Genomic DNA, 17,221 nt, shown 5'->3' with positions numbered 1-17,221 from the left:
CTGTCCCGTACAGTCAGTCCCATAGGCTTCCAAGGAGTCCCGTGTTCGTGTCATGTCCCGTTCATGCAGTATTGAGGATTGGTCAAGCTTCACATGACAATTTGGCCCTCCAGACAAAATCATTCATTCATTAGGATATAAAAATATAGAACTAAAACACATAGAAAGTATAGATCCAGAACACAGAATGTATAGATCTAAAACACAGATTTCATAGCTCTAGAACACATAGAATAAAGATTCACCGCTTCACTTCGAACCGAGGTTTGATTTTTACTACAGTGAAAGCAAGGCCCTCTTTCCATGCCTTACCTGAAGGCAGCATTCAAGAGAATTGCCTTGTCCTTGAATGCAGGCATGCAGCATCTTATGTTGAAAGAATTAGCCACATCTCCAGTATTGACTTGATTATGCTTAGTTCAGTGTGTATTAAGCACCGAAAATAGCCGACCTCCAAGGTCGGAGGTCTGCTATTTTCGATATTTTCACCAAAAGGCCCTTTTAAAAATGTCAGCCCCTGCCTCTCTAACATTTATGCCAAGTTTAGCTGCACTTGAACAACCGTTCCAGGCTGCCACATCCAGCCCAAGAAACCGTAGAAACGGGGGGTAAAATAAAATGTACTTCTTAAAATAAATGTATCATGCCTGTTGCTAAGGTATGGCAACATGACTGGTGTCTTGCACGCAGGGGCGGACTGGGCATCTGGCATACCGGGCATATGCCCGGTGGGCCACTAGGCCAGAGGGCTGGGGGGCTGAAAAAAAAAACAAATATTTTCGGGGAGTAGTGAAAGTTACAGGTAAGGTGAGTGCGATATGAAACGTAAGCTTACCATAATCACAGTAATCCTTAATCATTTTCAATCATATTCAAGGGCTTTTGGAGAAATGAGACAGACACAGAGCCCTGCAGAGGGGAGGTGATTGTGTCAGACTCTGTGTCCAGCTGGCAGCTGATGCCAATACGTAGTAACAGCCCCTTGTTAATGGATCAAAGGAAGGCAATTATGTCTCTCTGCACTGTCAACTAGCTGCTACAGATGCATACTTTAAGCAGACTGGTTAATTGGTTCTTAACTTATTTTGTTTCAACTTTAAGGAGTGCATTTCTCATAATAATAATAATAATGGTGGTATAAGAGCAGCAACAACACTAGTTATTAGTGTCAACCTTTTTTCTGCCAGGGCACACATTGCCAAAAGATCCCATGGCTTGCTAATTGCGACCATAGGTCGCATTTACTACCAAAACCTCCACGGGCTGTCCGTGAGTGAGTCAGTCCGTCACACGTCACACTTTTGTCCTGCTCATATCTCCACAACCGTTGCCCCCATCCATGCCAAATTTTGCACACACACTCCTTACCTGCCAAACTACAACCTCCAAGGACCCCCGGAGCTCCAGGGACCCCCAGGTCCCTGGGGGACCTCCAGGTGTAAAAAATGACCACATGTGCAAAAATGACCAAATGACCACCCCAACGGGGCTGCTCACGGGGAATTCCTGGGGACCACCCACTCCTGCTGCTCCAGAACGGATGCAAAAGTGGTGGCGCCCCCAGTGGAGGACCCCCTCCACTGCAGCTCACATAAAATGCCGTAACTCGGGCTAGGAGCGTCCGGGAGAGCCGGGCCCGGTACCTATTCGTCCGCCAAGGCAACGCGGAGACCCCACCCCTCATTTCTCACATGCCCCTCTTCTAGCGCCACCTTCAGGCCGATTTTTAAAACACATTTTTGGACACTGCTCCTACAGATTTTGCCCTAAAATCACGAAACTCACTACACACTATGTCTACACTCATGTCATCAACATGGATCAGGAAGATTTTGGAAAAACACATTTTTGCCCTATTTGTGGAGATAAGTGACCTACGGTCGCTTATCTCCCGATTAGGGAGTCTTACTGGTGCTAAGTTGTTATTTGCCAATGTCATGTTCATACTCCCCTTGTTGGTGAGAACTGTACGCTAACTTATACAATTTATGGATTGTGTAGTTGCCTGTGGGTTGTGTAGTTATCATTTATGTTGTTCTGTAAAAGTTGTGGTATTAAGAGCTTGTGTATTTGTATGTGACCGGATGAGTCGGTAGAGTATCTGCTGCGCGCGCGCTGGTTGTGGGGGCTGGTCTGGGCTAAGATGCCAGGGCTGAATTTTAGTCCCAGTCCGTCCCTGCTTGCACGCGCGCCTTCGTGCGTGTGCAAGACACCAGTCATGTTGCCATACCTTTGCTTTTTCTGAACTGACGCCACTGGTCACCATATAGGCTGAGGAATATGTTTGTGCTTTCTGTGGCCCCCGGCCTTCAGAGCTAATTCAAAAGAGAGTGGTTCCACCCCCAGCCTCCACAAATCATCCACAGTGGGCCTATTAAGTGCATTTCTTATGGAAACCATGTTATCTCCAGGCATCAATTTACAGTCCTGAGCTAACCTTTGCCTGGAATGCGAAGTTACACTCTCTCACGACTCTTTTGTGTAGGTTACTGTGCAGACAGGCCTGAACCGCTGCCATGTGATTCCTGTAATCAAATCAAAAATGGAGGAAAACAGGAAAGGCACAGTAGGACAACACACGCGCGCACAGAACACCCCTCATGTATACGCGCGCGCACGCTCGCAATATGTCACCACAGACTCCTCATAGACCCCTTATCGCAATGAAACACTGTTTGCGGTGGTCTGATAACGCTCCCCGCTAATGTAATGCATCTCACACAGCGTGCATTCATGAGCGTCTTGTCCGCAGCACTGGATTGAAGAAAGGAGGTGGGAAAAAAATAGAAAGGAGAAAGCGTAGAGGCCGTGCGCGGCACCATGCGCGTTCACGCCTTGCTGCGCTCTCAGAGAAGCCGGTGCGGAGGGGAGGGGGCGCAGAGCAGGAGAGAGAGAGAGAGAGAGAGAGAGAGAGAGAGAGAGAGAGAGAGAGAGAGAGAGAGAGAGAGCTATTATCAGTGACAGAAAACGGTAGCGAGCACAGACAGTCGGAAGAGCTTCATGCGACAGAGAGCACAGAGACAAGGTATGAAAGGGAACATCATTGGGTCGCTTCCATTCAAGACGATCGCATTGGAAATTGATGTAGTGTGTTGTTGTTGCTGTGCCGTCGGTCTGCGGTAACGATCCCCCGTGTGATTCGCTGTCCCCGGTTCTGTTTTTGTTGTGTGTGCTTGCAGATGCTGAGCGTCGCCCTGCTATGTGTGTGCGCCGTCGCCTTTGGACAGGTCTCCGCTCGTACCGAGAACGGCAATTTCTTGGATGATAAGTGGCTGGCGGGGAGATGGGATAAATTCCGAGATGTAAGTGCACATTCCATTCACATCACCTCAGCGAGCCCTCCTTTTTGTCATCATCATCTTGTCTCATTCCTACCTCTACTTTTGACCATGATTGGTGTTGGGCTGCTGAATGATCACGCGCGTTTCGTTTTCTTGTTGTGTTCAAGCGGCGCATCACGGGTCTTAATGCGCCGTTATGTAGCTTGTCACAGGTTCCTCGTCCTCTCCACACACTGAGACAGAGATGATCCTTGTCAATGTGGTTATGATTGCAGAGTCTGCAACAGTAAAGGGGACAGGAGGTATAGCCAAGGCAAGGCCTCAATATAGCATTAAAATACAAATAAATGAACAGTTGCTAACTGCATGCACAATGCTCGATCTGAGGCATAGATCAGCCAGCCACTGATGCACTTAGCCTATACCTGCAACTATAGCTACCAAGCAAACCCAGCGATTAGAATGGTAATGTAAAACAATAGAGGGGCAAAAACCAGGTTAAGAAATCGTGTCATGGAAATATTTGTCAGAATGGGAAGATAGTGGTTATACACAGGTCTACATTGGCCTACCTATGCCTTGCCTATATAGCCTACTACTACTGTATATGCAGTGTGGGTGTACACAATGTGCTGTGTGTGTGTGTGTGTGTGTGTGTGTGTGTGTGTGTGTGTGTGTGTGTGTGTGTGTGTGTGCGTGCGTGCGTGCGTGCGTGCGTGTGTGTGTGTGTGTGTGTGTGTGTGTACACACACATGATGAAGGTGTGTATGTATTTGCCTGTGTGCCTGCATACAGAATGTCTCCCACTGGTTTGTCTTGGTGTTGCAGTCATTGGGCTGGCTTGGCTTCAGGTGTGTGGTCAGCCACAATTAGCCTGACGTGTTTATATAAGAGCACTCAGCATGTAAGCTCTGCCACGGACCTGTCAGTGCATATACTGTACCGCCTCTGATCTTTTCTAGCCACCTGTTTGGTTGCCACAATCATGAAATATTCATAACCAATGTCCACATACATTACCTCCAAAAAGACAGCTTTTTTAATTGTCTGACTTTTATATTTCATATAAATTGAGTAGGTTATATGTGTAAACAATATACATAGGCCTACTATATGTACATATATGTAATAACAAAAACATAACAAAACATCGTCTCCATATGAATCACAGTTTAGAGGAACAAAGGAATGAAAGTTAACTTGGAGGTGTTGTGTACACCAGCAATTGCCACTATACTGCCAGCAACTATAATTCATGTCTAAATAAGGCATTTATGTAATGGTATTTCATCATGCAAAGGTATAATTACAGAATATCATGTAGAATCGGGCCATTATGTGTCTGTACGTGATGTGTATAAAACGCAGTAAAACCCTGAGTGTGAATCTAAACAATTCATCCGGAAGATTCATGTCGGTCCCGGGATCCGAACCCGGGTCTCCCACATCAGCACAGAAATGTCTCAGATACTCAGAGCAGGGATCTCCATATATGGGCATGAACAGGTGACATCACTGTGGTGTGGCTGGTTCAGACAGGGATCTCCATGTATGGGCAATTGGGCATAAAAGGGATTGTATGTTGTGATGTCATGGGAACCACTCTATGCCCATATATGGAGATCCCTGATGTCATCAATATTAAGCCCATATCTAACAGGACTTCATATGGGAATGCCCATATATGGAGGAAGACAGCCCATATCTGTGTGGCTGGTTCAAACAGGGATCTCCATGTATGGGCATAAAAGGGATTTTATGTATGATGTTAGATGTGATAGATGTCATAGGATTTTCCATAATGAATAACTGAGTAAGCATGTTTGGGGTCTCACAGCATATCTCCATATACAGTACATGGATCTCCATATATGGGTAACTGGTCCGATATACATCACTGGCCAGATGGCCAAGACATGGCGTGACCGCCGCTTGTCACCCTAAGGCGTCTTACTGGTAATAATAATAACAATAGCTTGAATTCATATAGCGCCTTTCATGAACCCAAGAAGGCTTTACATCAAAAATAATGGAATACCAACAAACAAAACAACAAACAACTACGGTATTTGCAATAAGCAGTACCTCAGTCAATCAGTAGTGGTCCTTCCTGAACATTACATTTCTAAATATCTCAATAGAAGGGCAGGGGGACCACCTCCAACCAGGGGCGTCACACCAAATTCTGGGCCCTGGGTATAAGGATTCACTGTGGGCCCCCCATGAATGTTAACTATTGAAAAATAGCAGATATACAAGCTCGCTGCGAGCTTGTAGATCTGCTATTTTTGAAAAATTGTGAAAATGTGTGCAAGAAACCTATGTTTCCATGTCAGTGATGCTGCTCAAACTTTTTTCATGTGAATGACCCCCAAAATGATATGAATTTGGCCACGGACCCCCATCTCAAAATATTTAGTTCCAGGGACCAGGCACGACTTTTCAAAAATAGCAGATCTACAGTGAGCTTGTATATCTGCTATTTTTCAATAGCTAAAGTTACTAGGGCCCCTCCACCTTGGGCCCTAGTAACTCAGTCCCACTTTCCTACCCCTTGTGACGCCCCTGCCTCCAACCACCCCGGTGGTACTTACGTCTATAGTATTATAACTGCTGCAGTGATTCTCAAACTGTGGCCCGGGGCTGCGAGGGTATTTCAAGTGGGCCCCCAAATAATTGGCAAAACACAAACAAGATTTTAATAATGTAACATTAATATCTACTAAATGAATAAATGTGTGTGTGGGGGGGGGGGGGGGGGGGGGTATTTTTCTCTTTAAAAAAATGTGTTCATTGTGATAAATAAATAGGAACTTAATACTATGTTGGTTCCATTGATCGCAGCCGTAACACAATCGATTGATTGATCGTTAAAACAATGCTCTGAAATTGCACGCCTTTCGGCTGCCGTGTTGAGTGGTCAGATGGGTGAGCGTTCTAGAATCCTCAAATGGACCCAGAATAGGTTGGGAGCCACTGCTCTGCCATACATTAAAATCACCCTTTATTCACTCCAAAGGTTATGGATTGAAGCTTTAACACTCAGGTTTCAGGTCTTTCAGCTGGGCGTCTCTCTGAGACACACAGGATATCCTGCCTGCCCTGTAACCACAGATTTAATGGGTCTACACAACACACAACTACCAGTAAAGACACATCCACGAGCGCTCGCACACACACACACACACACACACACACACACACACACACACACACACACACACACACGCTCAAAACAGGAAACTGTGTTTCGACTCTGTTCTGCCTTCTGCACAATGTACCGAGTCCAACTTCCATGAAAACAACAGCGAACACAGTAGCGATAACAATACCGTTTCCTTTGATATCAGTTTTAATGAGTGTTACCTTCGTGCCAAGTGCAGATTTTCCCCATTTGTCTGTCTTTGATGTATGATGTCAGAGTTACAAAGGTGAGAGAGAGAGAGAGAGAGAGAGAGAGAGAGAGAGAGAGAGAACTCAACTGAGATATAATATTTTTTGTTTCGTAAAAAGAAGTGTATTTATTAATTTAATAATATTTATTCATATTAATCCATTATAACAGGGAAAGCAGACGTGTCATAGATGTTTGGTGTTGGCACGTCACTTCATGCCTCGCTGTGAGCTTGTACATCTGCTATTTTTGAACATATTTGAAAAATCTTGACAAAGGTGTGAGAACTACTGATTTAGACAGCCTTTGTCAAATCGGCCTCAGGCCTTAATGGGTTTATATTAGTGTAATTATTTGATGATTCCTAACTCTCACAACAGTCTCCGTTCCCCTCCCGTCGCACACCTGGTCCCAAGCAAACACATCAACACATGAACCCATCAGCCCGCGTGGGTGGGCCCATGTGACACACCTTAGGCCACATTGTTGAACAGGATCTGGATTATGCAAATTAATGTAGTCAGGACCCAAACATTAGACAGGAAATGTGATTGTGCACTCTGCTGATTAAGGTGGAATGAACTCTGTGTCTTTGAGATAACCGTGAGAGATCCAGAGAGAGAGAGAGAGAGAGAGAGAGACACAGAGAGAGACAGGGGCGTCACAAGGGGGGGGGGGGGGGGGGGGGTAAGTGGGACTGAGTTACTAGGGCCCAAGGTGGAGGGGCCTTAATTAGCTATTGAAAAATAGCAGATATACAAGCTCACAGCGAGCTTGTAGATCTGCTATTTTTGAAAAGTCATGTGTGCAAATCGTTGAAGATATGTATTTTTTAAGCAAACATTTGTAACTCAAATGTTGCTTCTGGGGGGGGGGGTCCCTGGAACTAAATATTTTGAGTTGGGGGTCTTTGGCCAAATACATCATTTTGGGGGTCCCTCACATGAAAAAGTTTGATAACCACTGATATAGAAACATAGGTTTTTTAAAAAAACCTTAGAAGGATTTTAAATATTCAGACTCCGCACACATGTTCACGATTTTTCAAAAATAGCAGATATACAAGCTCGCAGCTTGTGAGCTTGTATATCTTCTATTTTTCAATAGTTAAAGCACAAAATGTGATTGAATCCTTGTACCCAGGGCCCAGAACTTGGTGTGACACCCCTGGTGAGAGAGAGTGTCACACAAAAAGAGAAAGTGTGAGAGAGAAAGATCAAAAGGAAAGAGGAGAGCTGGAGACATGAGAGAGCTGAGGGACTGAGTTAATACAATAGAGGGCTCTATAAATATCACACATGGCAATGAGAAGACACTTTACCTGTCTAGCACAAAGCGACAGAGGGGGAGAGAGAGAGAGAGACACATGGAACTAGTCAGTGGAATGTTGGGTGTTGAGCTGAATGTGTTCACGTCTTTGTGTTTTAACCTTGAGGCCAGACATTGCACACCCGAACTGCAGCACAAGCCACATTCAGTGGTGGGTACATGTGTGCACGAAACATGTGAATGTCATTGTTTAGTTCCCGTTTCCATTGGAAAGATGTGATTTATAGAGAGAAGCTGACCAGACATGGACAAGTTCCTGTTTCAGTTCTGTCCTTGTGTACTCGGTGCCTATTTATGACCATTATTGCGACCGAAGGTCACGGTTTACTATCAGAACCGTCACATCTTGACCGTATCTGTCCGTCCCGACGGGTAACGCTTTTTTGTTGATTGACTCTCACGCTCTGGAACCAAATCCCTTTTATGCTCATATATGGAGATCCCTGATGTCATCTATATTAAACCCATACCTGTGAATGCCAATATATAATCACTGTGATGCCAGGGGAACCAAATCCCATTGTCCAGTTGGCCAAGACATGGCGCGAGCGAGGTCGCTTTTTGCCCTTAGGCGTCTTACTGGTAGTTTACTGATGCTCATCTGCAAATACATTTCAATTGTATTATCATTATTATTATTATTGTCTCCACCAGCCGAAGGCTGAGGGAGAGTATGTTTTCCCCTCCGTCCGTGTGTCCGTCCGTGCGTCCGTCCGTGCGTGCGTCCTCGCAGTTTGTGAACACCTAATCTCAGTCGTCGTTGGCCCGGACGCTGCCAAAGTGAGCACACACATTCCCTGCATGCCAATCTAGAACCTCTGCCCTAAATTTTTCAAATGGGCATTTTCTAGCGCCACCTAGTGGCCGATGTTCGCAAAACACATTTCTGTGCACTACTCTTACAGATTTTGTCCAAAAATCCTACAAATCGGTAGGCAGTATCTCGACAGTCATGTGATCGACACAGATCTGTCCGATTTTGCATATTGCATCCTGATTGGCTAAGATTGGCTTCCAAAGTTTGTAGGATTGAGCCGTTTTGAACAAAATGCCTCAAATCATTATTATGATTGAATTCATAAGAAGTTACATTTAGGCTATAAAAACATGTCGAAGCATGGATCTCTTTTGTAACAAAATGAATAACCATAAATGATACTTAATATCTTGGCATGAAATTGCCTTGTTGTTTGAAAATCCTGCTATCCAGAATGCATTTCATGAGGCGACTATGTCTACTTTATATCACTTTTTGTTTATAGATTACAATAGATAGAGTTAAAACGTGTTTTGCATGCCCAGAGGGAAGAGAAGTTTATCTTTTAAAACCAGATATTCTTAGAGATATCAGATGGTCATACATTTTCTGAGAGTAGGAAATAAGTGGATAAGCCATTGTGTACGATAGCCCCAAGCATAAGATAAGAGTAAAATGGCCAGCATGTGAATATGGCCAATAACACAGGAGACAGAGATGGAGATGTATGGGAGTGCATTCTGAGTGCATTGACTGTAAACCTCAGATTCCCTGTTAGATTTTCAACAATTGCTGTGTTTGCACAGTAGCTAAAAGCTCCATCTAATCTTTAATCAATCTAATTGCTGTCTCCTTGGATTTACATCTGATATGGTCAGTCACAGAGCGACTGGCACACGTCAAATGTGCTTGGATATCTAGCCTATATCTTGATTTGGATTTGATGCATGTGGCTAGCACTCCCTTTTTTTTCAAACAGCCATAAATGGTTCTCCCGAAAGTGCACTACAGAAGGCTTCTGGCCAATGATGTTAGGTGGCTGAGAAGGCCTAGGGTATCGTCGTTGTCGGATGGAAACCTTGTATATCCAAAACCGTTCGTTTTGGATTTGTCATCTAAAAAATGTACTAAACTAGTGAAAACAGCCGATCTACAAGCACACAACGCCTCGCATCGCGAGGCGTTGTGTGCTTGTAGATCTGCTGTTTTCACTAGTCTTGCGTGACGGCCTTGTATGATGAAGCAGGGCTTTACTTTATCAAAAAAACCTACACATTTGAAACTTGGAGATACGAGGTTTCTGCCCGACAGTGGCGGTATGCTCTGCTAGTCTGTTACTCTGTTGCACTGATGCCATCGCAGCACTCACATTCTGACCTGCTCACTAGACCTCGGCTAGCCCCACAGCACAGCAGAGTAAAAAAAGAGAGAGATTTACATGTATTGCACAAAGATAAACTGTGGTGAAATGTTGACAAAGAGTCAGAGAGGCATTACTTGTAAGGTATTAAGCTAAATTAATGACTTCTTTAGACCAGTCCAATTTGGATTGATTCCACCACTGTGATTAACCTCCTCTCCTCTCCTCTCCTCTCCTCTCCTCTCCTCTCCTCTCCTCTCCTCTCCTCTCCTTCTGTTGGTGGGTTTGTGCCGGTCTATCCATCTGTCCTGTACTGTTTGTGTTCTGAAGGGTGAAAAGGGAAAAGGGAATAGAGAAGGTACAGAGCTATGGGCTATTTTAGCTCCAGATGACTTCTTTGTGAATGTGTTCGTGTGAGTGTGCACGCATATACAGTATGTAATCTATACGTTTGCATGACCGGCAGCGTCAAATAATGAATAGCTACGATAAATAGCTTTCTTTGGTTGGCAAACAAAGGTACCACAGAACCGGAATAACAAAGCAAAAGGGGGTTGAAGTTGACCACTTTCAACCTGCCGTCTGTCTTTCTTCAAAAAAAAAAAAAAAAAAAAATGTAAAAAGGATTTCCAAAAAATATATAAAAATAGCATTGTACAAGCATGTGGATCAGCTATTTCTGCAATTCCTTTGTGTTTTATGTGTGCACAGCCACATAAAACACGATCTATCCATGTTATCGGAATATCAATATTGTGCGACGTGCATCCCTAATACATACATGGACGTACTTGAACATACGTATCTGTATACACATTCGTGGGCACACACACACTGATCTATGATAAACTGTGGCTAGATAAAGAAACAATAGAATGTCCACAAAGGTTGAAGCCACTCGACCATATCGCTAAGCTACGCCCTGCATGTGTTTGTGCGTGCAAGTGTGTGTGTGTGTGTGTGTGTGTGTGTGTGTGTGTGTGTGTGTGTGTGTGTGTGTGTGTGCGTGCGCGTGCGCGTGTGCGTGTGTGCGTCACCTGTGCACAGAGCAAGCAAGTGAGATGAAGTGGTGTAGATTTTGGAGTTGTTTTAGGCTGTACTCAAGAAGCCATTAGGCTTTCAGTGGTAGTCAGTGATGTCCATGTTTCTGGTGTGTGCATGCATTACATTACAGTCAGATTTAAGGAGCACTGAATGATGCATTTGGGAATTTGTTTAGATAGATGTGTGTGTGTGTGTGTGTGTGTGTGTGTGTGTGTGTGTGTGTGTGTGTGTGTGTGTGTGTGTGTGTGTGTGTGTGTGTGTGTGTGTGTGTGTGTGTGTGTGTGTGTGCCTGCGTGCCTGCGTGCGTGGGGGTGCGTGTACATGCACACGTGTGCGTTCATTCCATTAAGGAGTCAGTCCGCAGGGACTTACATGGTTTTGACCATGGAGAGGGCTTGTCCCCCATAATGCAATTCTCTCATTATTCAGTCAACTCAGCTTGCAGCGCTGGAAGGCAGTTGTCCAAAACAGGAACAAAAGTGTCCTCCTTATAGCTACAGTATAACTTTTTCTATCCTTCAGTATATGGGCTCCTTCCACTGAATGGGTATATATATATAAATTCAGATATGCATTAAGTGTGACAGACAGTGTTCTGCAGTCTCTTGTGCAGCATATCAAGTATCACAAAATGTCAAATATACATAACATTTCCAAGGATGTATCTACTGTCTCACACATAAAGTGTGTGACAGGTCAGTGTACCAGTGGGTGAAAATAGTGGCTGTAAAAAGACAGAGAGAACAGGTTACGGTCAAAAGTGCAGCAGGTACTGTAGGTATACACAGTATGTCACATAAAGTAGGTATTTGGGTGAAGATGTAGAGACGTGTGGCACGGCTCAGTGCCTGAACTGCAACCTGATGGCTTAGTCAGAAACTGGTAAAGCCTACTGTGAGGCAGAAGAGTGAACTGATTGTGGCTTGGGCAGGGGCGGCCTTAGTAATCTGGAGGCCCGTTTCAAGAGCTATTGATGAGGCCCCCCCACGCCACCGCCAGCACACCCTGGCCACAGTAGCCACGCAACAATCGCACACAGAAGTTGACTTATAGTCAATGACTGCCTGCTATTTATATATTACACTACATAATGTTATAGCATTGACCTAAATGGCGTTATATTAACAAGGTTATATGATCATTAAAAAGTGTTATACGTGTGTTGCAAGTTGAACAAGGCTTGCTGGCTAGCTCTTGGAGGCCCCCTGGTGGCTGAAGCCCGTTTCAATTGAAACTGGTGAAACATAGCTAAGGCCTCCCCTGGGCTTGGGTGGTCTTTGTTGGCCCTCTTAGTCGTGGCTATGCACCGTATATACTGTATGTCAGGGGTCTTCAACAGGGGGTCCGGGACACCTAGGGTGTCCTCAGAGTTACTACAGGGGGTCCTCCAAATCTTCCACTCCTTTTTATATTAACAACTTGAACCCTAGTGTCCATATTCTGAGAACTGTAGCCACAACGCCTCACGCAAGGAGCTTGAAGCTTGGCTATTTTCGGTGTGGTGTAGAGGGGAAAAAGACCAGACTAAGTACAGAGTGAAAGGTCAGGTTTATTAGGTAATGACGGCTCAAGTGGTTAAATATCTGAAAACACAAATTGACATGAATCCAAAATACACTGATGATTGTGCTGTCAAACGATGAAACTATATGGAATCTATGAAAAGTTTTGGTGGTCCCTGCTTCATCTCTCTCTCTCAACTAAGGGGTCCTTGGACTGAAAACGTTGAAGACCCCTGCTATATGTCTTGGAGAGAAGGAAGTGCACTTCTTAACGATGTGATGTGCCTTGATGGTTCGAGGGCGGTACTGTTCCCATACCAGGCATCTCGACCCAACCCAAGCCACTTCATTTATAGAGCACATTTAAAACAGCAGCGTTGAACCAAAGCGCTGTACACTCAGTAAACAAATAAGATAACTAAGAGTGAAACAATAAACAATAGACAGGGGGAAAAAAACATACAGTAGTACGGAAACAGCAACTCTCAGTCTGAATCATCGAAATCCAAGGAGTGAATTTTCAAACGTAATTTAAACACAGGCAAGGTTTGAGATGCTCTAACGCAGATGGTGCTGCTGTTTGATGTCCTGAGGATGCTGACATTCCTCTGCTACCTGAGGCAGAACAGAGGGGTTTTTTTGGGCCCTTTTCGCCAAGTCCTCTGTGATTTGAGTGAGGAACTTAAAGTCGCTGACTCTTTCCACTATGATGCCATCAGTGCAGATGATGCTATGCTCTCTTCTCTGCTACCTGAAGTAGAGCTCAGCTCCTTGGTCATCCTGACGTTGAGGACGAGGATGTTGACACCACTGTGACACCACTGTGTGTTCCATAGATTTATTTCTTCATCTAAATCAAATTGGTGATAATGAAGCGTTACCTTGCCTTACTTTATGCCGTATTATAATATACGAAGTATCCCACTCCCTCACCTAAAGGCTTGAACACACTGTACGATATTGCGTGGTCGAGTATTTCACACTACACAAGTGACTTTCTTGAAATCGGCTGTCATAATATCGTTGTGGTTTTCACACTATGAGATTGATCACCGACAAGGGATCGCACACTGACAGATATTTCACCAGGATGCATCCCCGATACATAGCCAATAGGCCTATTACATTTGTTTTTATTCTAATTGTGCACGGGAGCGATCAGGGCGCGAATGATTTTCCGTCTCTCACCGCACGTGTGCGCGCGCACGCACACACACACACACACACACACACACACACACACACACACACACACACACACACACACACACCTGTAAGATGTTTTCATAATAACACCAGCCGTGCTGCTGCGTGGTTTTATTGAGGTGAGATGCGTTGGTTTTATATTGCTATGAAACAGCATCTATATTATTATGATGGAACAGACTATTATTTAACAGCAATATTTCTACCAATAAGACACCTGAATTTACCCTCGGAATAAAGGTCTATAGCCTATTCATGAGCGCTATAATCGCGGCCAGATCTTCTCGCAGTGCTTTTCACACACAAGGAGCAAAACCTTGGCGCGCAAAGCCCGATCTTGCGGCAGATCGCCGTTTTTGACGGCGAGCGCCAAAAATGGCGAGCACCAAAAATGGTCGGCGACAGCATAATCGGCTCAAAAAGTCGGGCAGTGTGTTCGAGCCTTTAGAGAGGGAAAGACAGAGAGGGAAGGAGAGAGAGCTAGAAAGACTCCCTGACAATTAATCCACTGATGTCACACTTCTAAAAATAAGGTGTACTGTACTGTAAACACAAATACACATACTCACGCTCCGCCAAGGCAGGTGTGCAATACACACACACGTGCGCACACGCACGCACGCACGCACGCACGCACGCACGCACGCACGCACACACACACACACACACACACACACACACACACACACACACACACACACACACACACACAAAGTGTTGTCTTCTGCTGTGGTAAATAGGTGTTAAATGCTAAGTGATTTCATTTTGACACTTTAAATGAAGAAAACGTACAGTAGCAATATGGTGAACCAAGGAATGTGAAAGGACACGCACGCATGCATGTACTCACACACTCACGCACAGAGAGAAAGAGAGAGATAGATGTGCGAGTTGTGGCTGTCACTTGTTATCGCCACAAAGCAACATAGAAGTGTGCATAGTTGAGCAGCATAGCGATTCACCTTTCATTTGTGGAGTTTACTTCAACCAGAGTTTGTTTTGGCATCTTCAGCACCCACCGGTGGCCAGATTTGTGGGAAAAGTGGCATGCATACCGACAGGGAGTCAGACTGATTCAGGGGTCATAAATATATCCGTACACTTGACATGCGGTCAACGTACGGTAGTACACCGTACAAGACTTGGCCTTATCCGTGGCAAATTCTAGATTTTGGGTCTCCAGATTTTCTTCTGAATATTTATGAGCCTTCTCAAACGCTTTATTTCCAAGGACCCCCATAACTCTGAGAGTCTTCGAATGGAACCAGATGGACCCAGGCCTGTAATGGTCATTTAGGGCTAGCTAATTGTGTGCTTGTCTACTCATTTTGTATGTCTGTGGCAGAAATTGCATTTTCCATTTCAATAGGGACATTTAAACCAATTAATCACAATCCTCTTTCTTGATGTTTCCATAAACCCCCAAACAAACGTTAACAACATTAATCTTCTATTTGCTCTCTTGTTAATGCTTTCTCGTGAAGGAAGTGGAGGTTCGTATATGACTATTTAGGATGCTGTCTCTGTTGTATATTTCTTGTCATACGTTTTTATTTGGAACACTTCTCTGCTAATCAAAAATGTCTAAAAACCTTTATTTTCAGGAGCCTGGAACATGGATTCCAACCAAGCCCTTCGATCAAGGTGGGTTGAATGAGAGCGAAGGAGGTAATTGCTCTGTGCAATTAACTAAGAATCCCTTCAATTATGCATTGCTTTCTGTTTATGGAGCAAATAAAAAATACAAATGTTAAACAGAAAGAGTGGTCCATTTTACTAAGAATAGGGTGTTTTAAGTCAGTGGTTCTCAACCTGTGGGTCGGGACCCCCAGGGGCGTCCCCAAATAATTTTGGGGGGTCCCCAGATGATTAACTTCATGTGCACTGTTGTTTTCTCACTCAATAGTAAGCAAACCAACATAAAGTTTAAGTGTATACAGAGTATCTGCACATTTCTGTGCCAAGTGACAATTTACAGACTTTTTAATTCCTCACTGAGCTCACTGAGCATGTAGATCTGCTATTTTCACAATCCCCAGTTAAAATATGATTATTCTTGGGGTCGCGGCCTGAAAAGGATAGAGATCTACATATATTACACATACATGTTAGTGTGTTGATAGATGTCAGTCTGTTGATAGGTGTTAAAGATGCCATCTTAAAAGCAGCTTTTATATCCATGTATTTATTTTCTCTCTTCTGTTTCTCGTCTAATTTATTCTAGTAAGTAGACATAGTGGAGCTTACAGCAGTATCTATACATAGTCATACTATGTACACAAACACCTGACGTGAACTTATTCACTGTAGCATCACGTAACAGGATCACACACACTCTCTCTCTCTCTCACACACACACACACACACACACACACACACACACACACACACACACACACACACACACACACAGACACACACACACACACACACACACACACACACACACACACACACACACACACACACACACGCACACACACACACACACACACACACACACACAATAACAATAGCATTAGAGAGTGCGTTGAAAGATGGAGGCAGGATAATCTGCCAAAGCTGCTCAGAGATTACAGTAAGTCTTCTTTACAGCAGAGGTCACTCACAAACTGTTCTGGGGAGAGCCAAAGCGTCGGCGCTTGAACACAGGAACCCTGCTCAACACTGACCAGGGATCAGATACACATGGATGGCTAGATTTGACAAGCACCGGTCACTTCCTCAACCTCAGACTTCGTGGTCTAAAATCAGCACTCACCTGCAAAGCCAGATATGGCACTGGGCCTGTGTGATCTGATGCCACTTCAGATGGAGGACTGTGTGTGTGTGTGTTATTGCACACATAGTAATACAGTATATAGACGTAGCATTCAATCTGGTCTGATCCGAGGTCAGATGCTGCCTCGATAATCACTTCCATCTGTTTTTTTCCTTAACCGTATTACTGATTAAGTACAGAGAAAGAGGCAGTATTAATGTAGAGAGGCTAGAAAACACAAACATGCGTGCATGTGCCACCACATGCACAGGCACACACACTCACTGCTCTGCTGCACAGCTATCCAATTCTCTCATATCATCAGTTAACCACTTGTCTTAAACCCTCTAATCTTAGTCAAACGGACCTGAGCTCTTTCTCCCCCTGTACCAAATCTACCAGCTCACAGTGTGATGCATTGTGATGCGTTGTGGGCTTGTAGATCAGCTATTTTTGGCTAATGTTCTTCCCTGAATAGGGATGCTGGGGTTCAAGTGGTTAATTAACACTTAGACTGCCATAGTTGTGCCATAACTAATGTAGATTAACTGCCAAGGCTTTTTCCTATTTTATTGACCTTGTTTTCG

General features: G+C 44.3%; 1 protein-coding gene across 1 annotated transcript in view; it reads left to right on the top strand.

Moving 5' to 3' along the window:
• The first annotated feature begins 2,963 nt into the window (after positions 1-2,963).
• Positions 2,964-17,221, top strand: part of spock3 (SPARC (osteonectin), cwcv and kazal like domains proteoglycan 3) — a 26,024-nt gene continuing 11,766 nt past the window's right edge. Inside the window, exons 1-3 of the mRNA XM_080721005.1 lie at positions 2,964-3,025; positions 3,180-3,302; positions 15,478-15,517. Coding sequence (XP_080577131.1) covers positions 3,180-3,302; positions 15,478-15,517 — 163 coding nt within the window. The 5' untranslated portion in view covers positions 2,964-3,025. The remainder of the gene's footprint in view (positions 3,026-3,179; positions 3,303-15,477; positions 15,518-17,221) is intronic.

Source organism: Nannobrachium achirus, assembly GCF_963921795.1.
Source record: "Nannobrachium achirus genome assembly, chromosome: 3".
NCBI lineage: Eukaryota > Metazoa > Chordata > Actinopteri > Myctophiformes > Myctophidae > Nannobrachium > Nannobrachium achirus.
The sequence above is the reverse complement of the archived record's forward strand: the minus strand, read 5'-3'. Positions and strand labels throughout refer to the sequence as shown.